We start from the raw sequence: 12243 nt of genomic DNA, 5'->3' as shown, positions 1-12243 counted from the left end.
CTTTCATAAGGACAGGAAACACAGAACCTGCTGGGCCAGTTACAAAGGAGAGGTGGCTGCCCCTTAACATCTATTTGGGGGTGATTTATGAGATGCTGAGGTGACCATCCTTCAGTCTGCCCAAAGACATCTTCCCCAGGTCCCTGTGGGAGTGAGCAAAGTCTCAGATTCAAGACTTCATTGACTTTTATTAGCAGCCTGAGTATGCTTGGCTGACTAGCTTGCTACTTTTCCTCTTTTATTAACCCCATCTTCCCCCAGTCCCTTCTTTCTCCTAGCCAGTCAGGTGTCTCTTATTTACCAAGTCATCAATCTCATCATCTCTCTAGTCAGCTATCTGGTAGGTGACTCTATGTGGATAAATATTTGAGTAGATTTGCGAATAATATATGCATGCATCCCTAAGTGAGGGATGTGTGTCTGTGCATGTCATTATGGGGACATATGAGTATGCTTGCCTTCAGAAAATTGTGTGAGTGGCTCATTCCATGTACCAACGTCTGTCTGTATCTCTGTTGGGCTTGGGAAATGAACTGGAAGAGACTAGAGTGGCTCAGAGTGTATCTACATGTATGTGCACACATGAACACATGTGCTGTGTCTAGTTCTAAAACTGCTGTAATGGTTATAGGAATCCTTGTCCCCTTCTGTTCTCTAAGGAAACTGTATACTCTTCTTTGTTTTCCTTTCTTTGCTCCCATATAATGCTGGCTTTTCCTTGGCAATGAAGTAGGCAGCAAGCAAACAAAATTGTTTCATAGATTATCTAGTATCTGGAAATCATGAAAAAGCTGAAATCAATTCTGATCATTGGAAACAATTTTGACAGAGGCTACAAAGAACATGCCCACATACATATACACCAAAAACATCAATATTCACCATCCCAAAGTCTAAAGAAAAACATGAGCTGTCTATACACATATGCACACTCGTACTCCCAGGAATGTTTGACTGGCTGACCAGATTAATTGCAGTGCTTTTCCCTAGGTTCTGCACCTTTCCTCCCTCCCCAATGTATTTCTGAGATTAAAGTTTAGCTACTCACCATCACCTTTGGGGTCACTGAGGGCAGTGGGAGGAATGACTGATGATCGATGACTTCCAAACCAGCATTCCTTGGAAAACTGTCTCCTGCAGTCATCATGCACCTGGAACGACAGGAGAAGAAAGAAAAACACATGAGTGGGGCAAGGAAAAGATAATATAGATCAGCATTTTGTTCCAATTCCAAACTTTAAGTGCTCAGTATTCAAAACTCCCTTTCTGAGATTTCGTGCCATGCACATACCCCTGACTCAACGTCTCTCTCCACCATGAGCCTGCACCATCCCTGAGTGTGACCTCTGAACTCTGTTCCTTTCAAAGGTGGCTTTCAGAAGATACCTAGCACAGGCACTGAGTAGATGCCAGTCCTAGGGCACAATTTTAGTGGCCTACAGAATGGGGAGTTTACTTGCAGTATAGAAATGCTAATCCTGAAAATATGTTGTTATACTTCATTCCTTACAACAACTGTGTACAGTAGGGAAGACATTATTAAGTTTGTTTTAGAAATAAGGAAACCAAAGCTCAGAGAGGTAAAGGATCTTGTTCAAGGTTAAACAACTGGGAAGTGAATAGGCTGAGACTCTGCTGCCTTCCCCACTAATGGCATACTTCCCAGATTTCTGATATCTTCAAGCATCACTTCCTGGAAAATTACATAGTTCCTAGATGACATGAACCTGGCCTAATTAGGCAAAACAAAAGAGATCGAGAGGGCAACCAGAGTCTTCCTTTTTATTACAATATAACTGAGACAAGCATTACATTAATTTCAGATGTACAACATAATGACTTGCTATTTGTATATATTGTGAAGTGGTCATCACAAGTCTAGTTAACATCCATCACTATACATAGTTACATTTTTTTCCTTGTGATGAGAACTTTTAAGATTTACTTTCATTTTTTGCTTTTTATTTTATATTGGAGTAACATTGATTAACAATGTTGTGTATCAGGTATACAGAAAAGTGATTCAGTCATACATATACATGTATCTATTCTTTTTCACATTCTTTTCCCATTTAGGTTATTACAGAATATTGAGCAGAGTTCCTTGTGCTCTACAGTAGGCCCTTGTTGGTTATAAGATTTACTTTCTTAAGGAACCCTAACACAATACTAAAGTAATCCATCAAACTCAAGGAAAAAGTGAGAAGAAGGAAAGAAATCATTAAGATCAGAGTAGAAATGAATGAAAAAGAAACGAAGGAAGCAATAGCAAAGATTAATGAAACTAAAACCTGGTTATTTGAGAAGATAAACAAGATTGATAAACCATTAGCCAGACTCATCAGGAAAAAAAGGGAGAAGACGCAAATCAACACAATTAGAAAAGAAAAAGGAGAAGTAACAACGGACACCACCAGAAATACAAAAGATCATGAGAGACTACTACAAACAACTCTATGCCAATAAATTGGATAACCTGGAAGAAATGGATACATTCTTAGAAAAATACAGTCTTCCAAGACAGAACCAGGAAGAAATAGAAAATATGAACAGACCAATCACAAGTACGGAAATTGAGGCTGTGATTAAAAATCTCTCAACAAACAAAAGCCCAGGGCCCGATGGCTTCACAGGCGATTTCTATCAAACATTTAGAGAAGAGCTAACACCTATCCTTCTCAAACTCTTCCAAAATAGAGCAGAAGGAGAAACACTCCCAAACTCATTCTACGAGGCCACCATCACCCTGATACCAAAACCAGGCAAAGATGTCACAAAAGAAGAACATTACAGGCCAATATCACGGATGAATATAGATGCAAAAATCCTCAACAAAATACATGCAAACAGAACCCAACAGCACATTAAAAAGATCATACAGCATGATCAAGTGGGGTTTATCCCTGGAATGCAAGGATTCTTCAATATACGCAAATCAATCAATGTGATACATCATACCAACAAATTGAAGGATAAAAACCATATGGTAATCTCAATACATGGGGAAAAGCTTTTGACAAAATTCAACATCCATTTATGATAAACACTCTCCAGAAAGTGGGCATAGAAGGAAATTACCTCAACAGAATAAAAGCCATATATGAGAAACCAAAAGCCAACATCATTCTAAATGGAGAAAAACTGAAAGAATTCCCTCTAGGAACAGGAACAAGACAAGGGTGCTCACTCTCACCATTATTATTCAACATAGTTTTGGAAGTGTTAGCCACAGCAATCAGAGAAGAAAAAGAAATAAAAGGAATCCAAATGGGAAAAGAAGTAGTAAAATTGTCACTCTTTGCAGATGACATGATATTATACATAGAAAACCCTCAAGACTCTACCAGAAAACTGCTAGCCCTAATCAATGAATTTAGTAAAGTAGCAGGATACAAAATGAATGCACAGAAATCTCTTGCATTCCTATACACTAACAACGAAAAAGCAGAAAGAGAAATTAAGGAAACACTCCCATTTGCCATTGCAACAAAAAGAATAAAATACCTAGGAATAAACCTGCCTAAGGAGGCAAAAGACCTGTATGCAGAAAACTATAAGACACTGATGAAAGAAATCAAAGATGATACAAACAGATGGAGAGACATATCATGTCCTTGGATTGGAAGCATCAACATTGTGAAAATGACGGTACTACCCAAAGAAATTTACAGATTCAACGCAATCCCTATCAAATTACCAACTGCATTTTTCACAGAACTAGACCAAGAACTCTTACGATTTGTATGGAAACCCAAAAGACCCCGAATAGCCAAAGCAAACTTGAGAAGGAAAGATGGAGTTGGTGGAATTAGGCTTCCTGACTTCAAACTATACTCCAAGGCCACAGTGATCAAGAGAGTATGGGACTGGCACAAAAACAGAAAGTTAGATCAATGGAACAGAATAGAGAACCCAGAGGTAAACCCAAGCACATATGGGCACCTTATCTTTGACAAAGGAGACAAGAATACACAATGGATAAAGACAGCCTCTTCAATAAGTGGTGCTGGGAAAATTGGACAGCTACATGTAAAAGAATGAAATTAGAACACTTCCCAACACCATACACAAAAATAAACTCAAAATGGATTAAAGACCAAAGTGTAAGGCCAGACCCTATAAAACTCCTAGAGGAAAACATAGGCAGAACACTCTATGACATACATCAAAGCAACATCCTTTTTGACCCACCTCCTAGGATAATGGAAATAAAATCAAGAATAAACGAATGGGACCTCATGAAACTTAAAAGTTTTTGCACAGCGAAAGAAACCATAAACAAGACTAAAAGGCAACCCTCAGAATGGGAAAAAATAATTGCCTATGAAACAACGGACAAAGGATTAACCTCCAAAATATACAAGCAGCTCATGAAGCTTAATACCAAAAAAGCAACTAACCCAATCCACAAATGGGCAGAAGACCTAAATAGACATTTCTCTAAAGAAGACATACAGAAGGCCAACACACACATGAAAAGATGCTCAACATCACTGATCATCAGAGAAATGCAAGTCAAAGCCACAATGAGGTATCACCTCACACTGGTCAGAATGGCCATCATCCAAAAATCTAGAAACAACAAATGTTGGCGAGGGTGTGGAGAAAAGGGAACTCTCCTGCACTGTTGGTGGGAATGTAAGTTGGTACAGCTACCATGGAAAACAGTTTGTAGGTTCCTTAAAAAGCTAAAAATAGAACTACCATACGATCCAGTAATCCCACTCCTGGGCATATATCCAGAGAAAACCATAATCCCAAAAGAAACATGTCCCTTAATGTTCATTGCACCACTATTTACAATAGCCAGGACATGGAAGCAACCTAAATGCCCATCAACAGATGAATGGGTAAAGAAGATGTGGCACATATATACAGTGGAATATTACTCAGCCATAAAACGGAATGAAATGGAGCTATGTGTAATGAGGTGGATAAACCTAGAGTCTGTCATACAGAGTGAAGTAAGCCAGAAAGAGAAAAACAAATATTGTATGCTAACTCATATATACGGAATCTAAAAAAAAAAAAGGTACTGATGAACCCAGTGACAGGGCAAGAATAGGGACGTAGATGCAGAGAATGGACTGGAGGACTCGCGGTTGGGGGCGGGGGTTGAAGGGGAAGCTGGGACGAAGTGAGAGAGTAGTATAGACATATTTACACTACCAACTGTAAAATAGATAGCTAGTGGGAAGTTGCTGTATAACAAAGGGAGATCAACTCGATGATGGGTGATGCCTTAGAGGGCAGGGACAGGGCAGGTTGGAGAGAGTCATGGGAGGGAGGGGATATGGGGATATATGTATAAATACAGTTGATTCACTTTGGTGTACCTCAAAAGCTGGTACAAGAGTGTAAAGCATTTATATTCTAATAATGAAGTTAAAAAAAAAAGCAAGGAAAGAAACCAAGAGGAGAAGACAAGAACAGAGAAGAACTACAAAAACAACCAGAACAGAATGAACAAAATTGTAATAAGTAAATACCTATCAATAATCACTTTAAATTTAAACGGACTAATCAGAAGACATAGAGTGGCTGAATGGATACAAAAACAAGGCCCATATATATGATGCCTACAGGAAACACTCCAGATCTTAAGACATACAGATTGAAAGCTATAGGGTGGAAAAGGGTATTCAATACAAATAGAAATTAAAAGAAAACTATGGTAGAAATACTTATATCAGAAAAAAATAGACTTCAAAGCAAAGACTCTAACAAAACAAGGAAGGGCATTAAATTATGATAAAGGGATCAATGATAAAGGGATCAATCCAATGAGAGCATATAACGTTTGTAACATTTATGCACTCAACAGAGGAGCACCTAAATATATAAAGCAAATATTAACAGAAATAACTGAAGAAATAGACATAAATACAATAATAGTAGGGGACTTTAATGCCCCAGTGACACCTATGAATACATCATCTGACAGAGAGTCAATAAGGAAACACTAGTCTTAACACAATAGGTGAGATTACACACACACACACACACACACACACACACACACACACACGTGTCATTCCAACAAAAAGCAGCAGAACACATATTCTTTTCAAATACACATAGAATATTCTCCAGATACATCACATTTTACGCCACAAAACAAGTCACATTAAATATAAGAAGATTAAAATCATATTAAGCATCTTTTCTGACAACAACACTATGAAACTAGAAATCAACTACAAGAAGAAAACTAGAAAAAACACAAACACATGGAGACTAAACAGCATGCTGCTAAACAACCGATGGTGAATGAAGAAATCAAAGAAGAAATAAAAATATACCTTGAGACAAATGAAAATGGAAACACAACTGTCCAAAATCTATGGGACACGACAAAAGTAGTCCTAAGAGGGAAGCTCCTACTGATACAGGCCTACCTCAAGAAACAAAAATTTCAAATAAAGAATCTAAATGTACATTGAAAGGAACTACAAAGAGGAGAATAAGCAAAGACTAAAGTTAGAAGAAGGAAGAAAATAACAGATCATAGAGGAAATAAATGAAATAGAGACAAAAAGAAGATCAATGAAAGTAACAGTTGATTCTTTGAAAAGACAAACAAAATCAAGAAACCTTTAGCCAGGCTCATCAAGAAAAAAAGAGAGCACCCAAATAAATAGAATCAGAAAGTAAAGAGGAAAAATTACAACTTGACACTGCAGAAATACAAAGGATCATAAGAGGGAACATACCTCAACATAATAAAAGGCCATATATGACAAACTCACAGCTAACATTATATTCAATGGTGAAAAGCTGAAAGCATTTTTTTTAAAATTAGGAAGGAGACAAGGAGCCCACTCTTGCCACTTTCATTCAACATAGTATTGGCAGTCCTAGCCACAGCAATGAGGCACAAAATAGAAATAAAAAAGCATCAAAATCAGAAAGGCAGAAGTAAAAAAAATCACTATTTTCAGATGACAGAATACTATATAGAGAAAACACCAAAGACTCCACCAAAAATATATTATAGCTAATGAATGAATTCAGAAACTTGCAGATACAAAATTAACATACAGAAACCTGTTGCATTTCTATACACTAATGATGAACTACCAGAAAGAAATTAAGAAAACAATCCCATTTATAATTGCATCAAAAACAATGAAATACCTAGGAATAAATTTAACCAAGGCGGTAGAAGACCTGTAGCCTCAAAACAATAAAACAATGATTAAAGAAGTTGAAGATGACACACCAAAAAGTGAAAAATATACCATGCTTATGGATTGGATGATTCAGTATCATTAAAATGTCCATACCACCCAAAGCAATCAACAGATTCAATGCAATCCCTATCAAAATATCGATGGCATTTTCCACAGAACTAGAAAAAATAAATATAATTTTTTAATTAAAGCACAAAAGACTCCTAATAGACAAAGCAATCTTGAGACAGAAGAACAAAACTAGAGGTTTCACACTCCCATACTTGAAAGTATACCACATAGCTATAGACTTCAAAACAGTATGGTACTGGCACAAAAACAAGATGTGTAGATTAATGGAACAGAACAGAGAGTCCAGAAATATATAAATTCACACTCATATGATCAATTAATCTATAAGAAAGAAAGAAAGACTATACAATGGATTAAAGACAGTCTCTTCAAAAAATGGTGCTGGGAAAACTGGACAGCTGCATGTAAAAAAATGAAATTAGAACATTGTTTAACACCATACACAAAAATAAACTCAAAATGGATTAAAGACCTAAATGTAAGACTGGATACTATGAAACTCTTAGAGGAAAACATAGGCAGAACACTCTTTGACATAAATTGCAGCAATATCCTTTTTGAGCTGTCTCCCAGAGTAATGGAAATAAAAACAAAAATAAAGAAGTGAGACCTAATTAAACTCAAAAGCTTTTGCATAGAAAAGGAAACCAAAGATAAAATGAAAAGACAACCCACAGAATGGGAGAAAACATTTGCAAATGATGAAACTGACAAGGGATTAGTCTCCAAAATTTACAAACAGCTCATGAGGTTCAATATCAAGAAAAGAAACAACCCAATCAAAAAATGGACAGAAGACCTAAATATACATTTCCCCCAAGAAGACATACAGATGGCGAAGAGGCCCATGAAAAGATGCTCAACATCGATAATTATTAGGGAAAGGTAAATCAAAACTACAATGAGATATCACCTCACACCAGTCAGATTGGCCATCATCAAAAAATCTACAAACAATAAATGCTGGAGAGGGTGTGGAGAAAAGGGAACCCTCCTACACTGTTGGTGGGAATGTAAATTGGTACAGCCACTATGGAGACCAATATGAAGGTTCCTTTAAAAACTAAAAACAGAGCTACCCTATGATCCAGCAATCCCACTCCTGGGCATATATCCAGAGAAAAACATGGTTCAAAAGGATACATGCACTCCAATGTTCATTGCAGCACTGTTTATAATAGCCAAGACATGGAAGCAAACTAAATGTATATTGACTTTGAATCCTACAACTTTACTAAATTTTTTTATTAAAGCTAACAGTTTTTTGGTGGAGTCTTTATGGTTTTCTATATATAATATTGTGTCAACAGTCAGGAGTAGTCAATTTGGCAGAGAAGGAACACCCTGAGCTTACCTCCTCGAACAGGCACACCAAAAATACAACTATCTACAGAGTAATTATTGATTAGAAAGATCAGAAGACTAGCATGAAAGTTTTACAGTTAAAGACATAAAGAAGAAACCACAATGAGATGGGTAGGAGAGTGGGGATGCAGTATAGCCAAGAGTCATATCCTTGTGTGGGTGACCCACAAATGGGAGGATAATTATAATTGTAGAGGTTCTCCCCAAGGAATGAGAGGCCTCAGTCCCTCACTGGGCTCCCAAGTCCAGGGGTCTTGCAGCAGGAAGACAAGTGCCCAGAAAGTTTGGCTTTGAAGGCCAGCAGGGATTACTTTTGGGAGAGCCAGAGGAATGTGGGGTTTGAAAGAGACTCCACTCTTAAAGGGTGCACACAAAATCTCACATGCTCCGGGAACCAATGCAAAAGTGGTAATTTGATAGCATCCTGGGTCAGACCCACCTGCTGATCTCCCAGAGAGGGGCAACTGGAACTCATGCTGGGGACATAGACACTGGCAGCACCCATTATTGGAAGCTCATTCTACCACATGTACACTGGTGCTGGCAAGGGCCATTTGGAATCTTCCCTCCAGCTTATTAGCATAGGGACCTAGCCCCAACTGTCAGCCTCTTGGCACCAGTACTGTGATGCCTCAGAAGAAGTAGGTAGCCGGGCATGGATACAGCCCCACCCAAAAGCAGGGGGGCTGCATTAAGACCTCCTGAGCCCACAGCCACCCTGTGACCCAACCCTTACATCAGAGGGTCCCACACACCAGTGCACTGGACCTAGCCATGGGACCCAACGGAGGCCCTCACAGCTAGCCATAGGGACCCAGCCCCACCACCAGTGGACCAACACCAACTCCAGGAACTCCAGGGCCCTGCATCCAGAGACCCCAGAACTGGCTCTGCAAATCAGTGGGCCAGCACTAGCACTGGGAGCAGCCTCACCAACCAGTGGGCACACAGCAACCCCAGGACACCCTGGGCCCCACCTTTGCCCAACAAGGAGGTCAAAACACCAACTCCAGGATCCCCAAGGCCCTGCAGCTAGAGACCCTGGGACATGGATCTACCCAACAGTGAATTGGCACTAGCCCCAGAACCCCATGAGCCTCAGCCCTGCCCACCAGCAGACAAACACCAGCTCCAAGACACCTTGGAATCCCTCAGACAGTCACCCTGGGATCCAGCCACACTCATTAGCACACTGACACCAGCTTTGGGACCCCCCAGATGCTGCAGTCGGCTGTGTCAGGAAGCAGCCCTGTCTACTAGCAAGCCAACACTAGACCAAGGACCACTGATCCTGCAACCTACCACCAAAGAACCCAGCTCTGCTGACCAGTAGGCCAGCACTAGTCCTGCCCCCCACAAAGGGCTTGATAGACAGCTGCTTCATGACCTGGCCCCATCCACCTGCAACTGGCAGCCTGCACACAATGTGAGGCCTGGCAACCAACCAGATCAGGTGCCAACCAGCCTACCAGACCACTGATAGCAGTCAGCCCACCACAACAGAAAGACCCATGCAGCCCACATAGGGAACACCCCAAGAGCATATAGCTCTGGTGACCAGAGCAGAGTGTACTGCTTGGACACATAGGATGTCTCCTACAAAAGACCACTTCTCCAAGGTCGGGAAATATAACCAAACTACAAATACACAGGAATAAAAACAGCAAATTAGGCAAAATAAGGTGACAGAGGAACATGTTCCAAATGAAGGAACAAGATAAAATCCAGGAAAAAGAACTAAATGAAGTGGAGGTAAGGAATCTACTCGATAAAAGAGTTCAAGGTAATGACATAAAGATGTTCAACGAACTCAGGAAAAGATTGGATGAAGAGAGTGAGAAGTTATAAGTATTCAACAAAGAGTTACACAATAGAGAGAAGAACCAAACAGAGATGAAGAAGGAAACAATAACAAATAAAAAATACACTAGAAGGAATCAGCAGTAGATTAAGCAATACAGAGGAACATATCAGCAAGCTGGAAGACAGAGGGATGGAAATCACTGAAGCTGAACAGAATAAAGAAAAAAGAATAAAAAGAAATGAGGACAGTTTAAGAAATCTCTGAAACAGCATCAAGTGTAGTAACATTCACATTATAGAGGTATCAGAAGGAAAAGAGAGAGGGAAAGGGGCAAAAAACTTATTTGAAAATATAATAGTTAAAAACTTCCCTAACCTGGGAAATGAAATAAATATCCAAATTCAGGATTCACACAGAGTCCCAAACAAGATTGACCTGAAGAGGACCACACCAAGACACATTGTAATTAAAATGGAAAAATTAAAGATAAGAGGGAATATAAAAAGCAGAAAGGGAAAAGCAATAAGTTATGTACAAGGGAACTCCCATAAGGCTATCAGCTGACTTTTCAGCAGAAACTGCAGGCCAGAAGGGAGTGGCACAATATGTTTAAAGTGATGAAAGAAGGAAACCTACAACCAAGAATATTCTACCTGGCCAAGATTTTATTCGGATTTGAGGGAGAGATTAAAAGCGTTACAGACAAGCAAAGGCTAAGCGTTCAACATCACAAAAACACCTTTATAAGAAAAGTTGAAGGGACTTCTGTAAGCAGAAAAGGCCACAACTAGAGATACGAAAATCACAAAAGGAAAAATCTCATTGGTAAAGGCAAATATATAGTAAAAGTAGTATTAATGATGTATAAGGGTAGTAGGAAGGTTAAAAGACAAAATTAGGAAACCATATATATATCCACAATTAGCAGTTAAGGGATAAACAAAACAAAAAAAGTAAAATATGATGTCAAAAAGAGTAAACTTGAAGGGTAAGAATGCAGGGTTTTTAAAATGCATTTGAGCTGAAGAGATCAGAAACTTATATACACATGTAAGTGTACATATACACATATAAGTGTATATATACACATATACATACACTTATATACATATATATACACATATATATGTGTGTATATATTTACACAGTAATATATATACAGCTTTATCTAAATTACATGGTACCCTCAAGCTTAAAATCTATAATAAATACATAGAAAAAAGAGAAAGAAATATTAACATAACATTAAGGGTAGTCTTCAAATCACAAGCAAAGGGAGCAAAAGAAGCAGAAAGGAATAAAAAGAACTATAAAAAAAACCTTAAACAATCAACAAATTAGCAACAAGTACATACCTATCAATAATCAATTAAAATATATTCTTTTTAAAGTATATTTATTTTTGATCTTTATATTCTTTTGTTTTATTGGAATATAATTGCTTTACACTCTTGTACCAGATTTTGAGGTACACCAAAGTGAATCAACTGTATTTATACACATATCCCCATATCCCCTCCCTCCCGCGACTCCCTCCCACCCTCCCTGTCCTGGCCCTCTAAGGCATCACCCATCATCAAGTTGATTTCCCTTTGTTATACAGCAACTTCCCACTAGCTATCTATTTTACAGTTGGTAGTGTAAATATGTCTATGCTACTCTCTCACTTCATCCCAGCTTCCCCTTCAACCCCCACCCCCAACCGCGAGTCCTCCAGTCCATTCTCTGCATCTACGTCCCTATTCTTGCCCTGTCACTGGGTTCATCAGTACCATTTTTTTTAGATTCCGTATATATGAGTTAGCATAC

General features: G+C 38.7%; 1 protein-coding gene across 1 annotated transcript in view; it reads right to left on the bottom strand.

Annotated features, from left to right (window-relative positions):
* DGKK (diacylglycerol kinase kappa) overlaps positions 1-12243 on the bottom strand; it is a 147694-nt gene that overhangs the window by 51221 nt on the left and 84230 nt on the right. The window contains exon 8 of the mRNA XM_057717650.1: positions 1049-1151. Within this exon, the coding sequence (XP_057573633.1) occupies positions 1049-1151 (103 nt within the window). The remainder of the gene's footprint in view (positions 1-1048; positions 1152-12243) is intronic.

This window comes from Hippopotamus amphibius, chromosome X, assembly GCF_030028045.1.
Source record: "Hippopotamus amphibius kiboko isolate mHipAmp2 chromosome X, mHipAmp2.hap2, whole genome shotgun sequence".
In the NCBI taxonomy this organism is placed as follows: domain Eukaryota; kingdom Metazoa; phylum Chordata; class Mammalia; order Artiodactyla; family Hippopotamidae; genus Hippopotamus; species Hippopotamus amphibius.
This window is presented reverse-complemented; position numbering and strand designations above follow the sequence as displayed.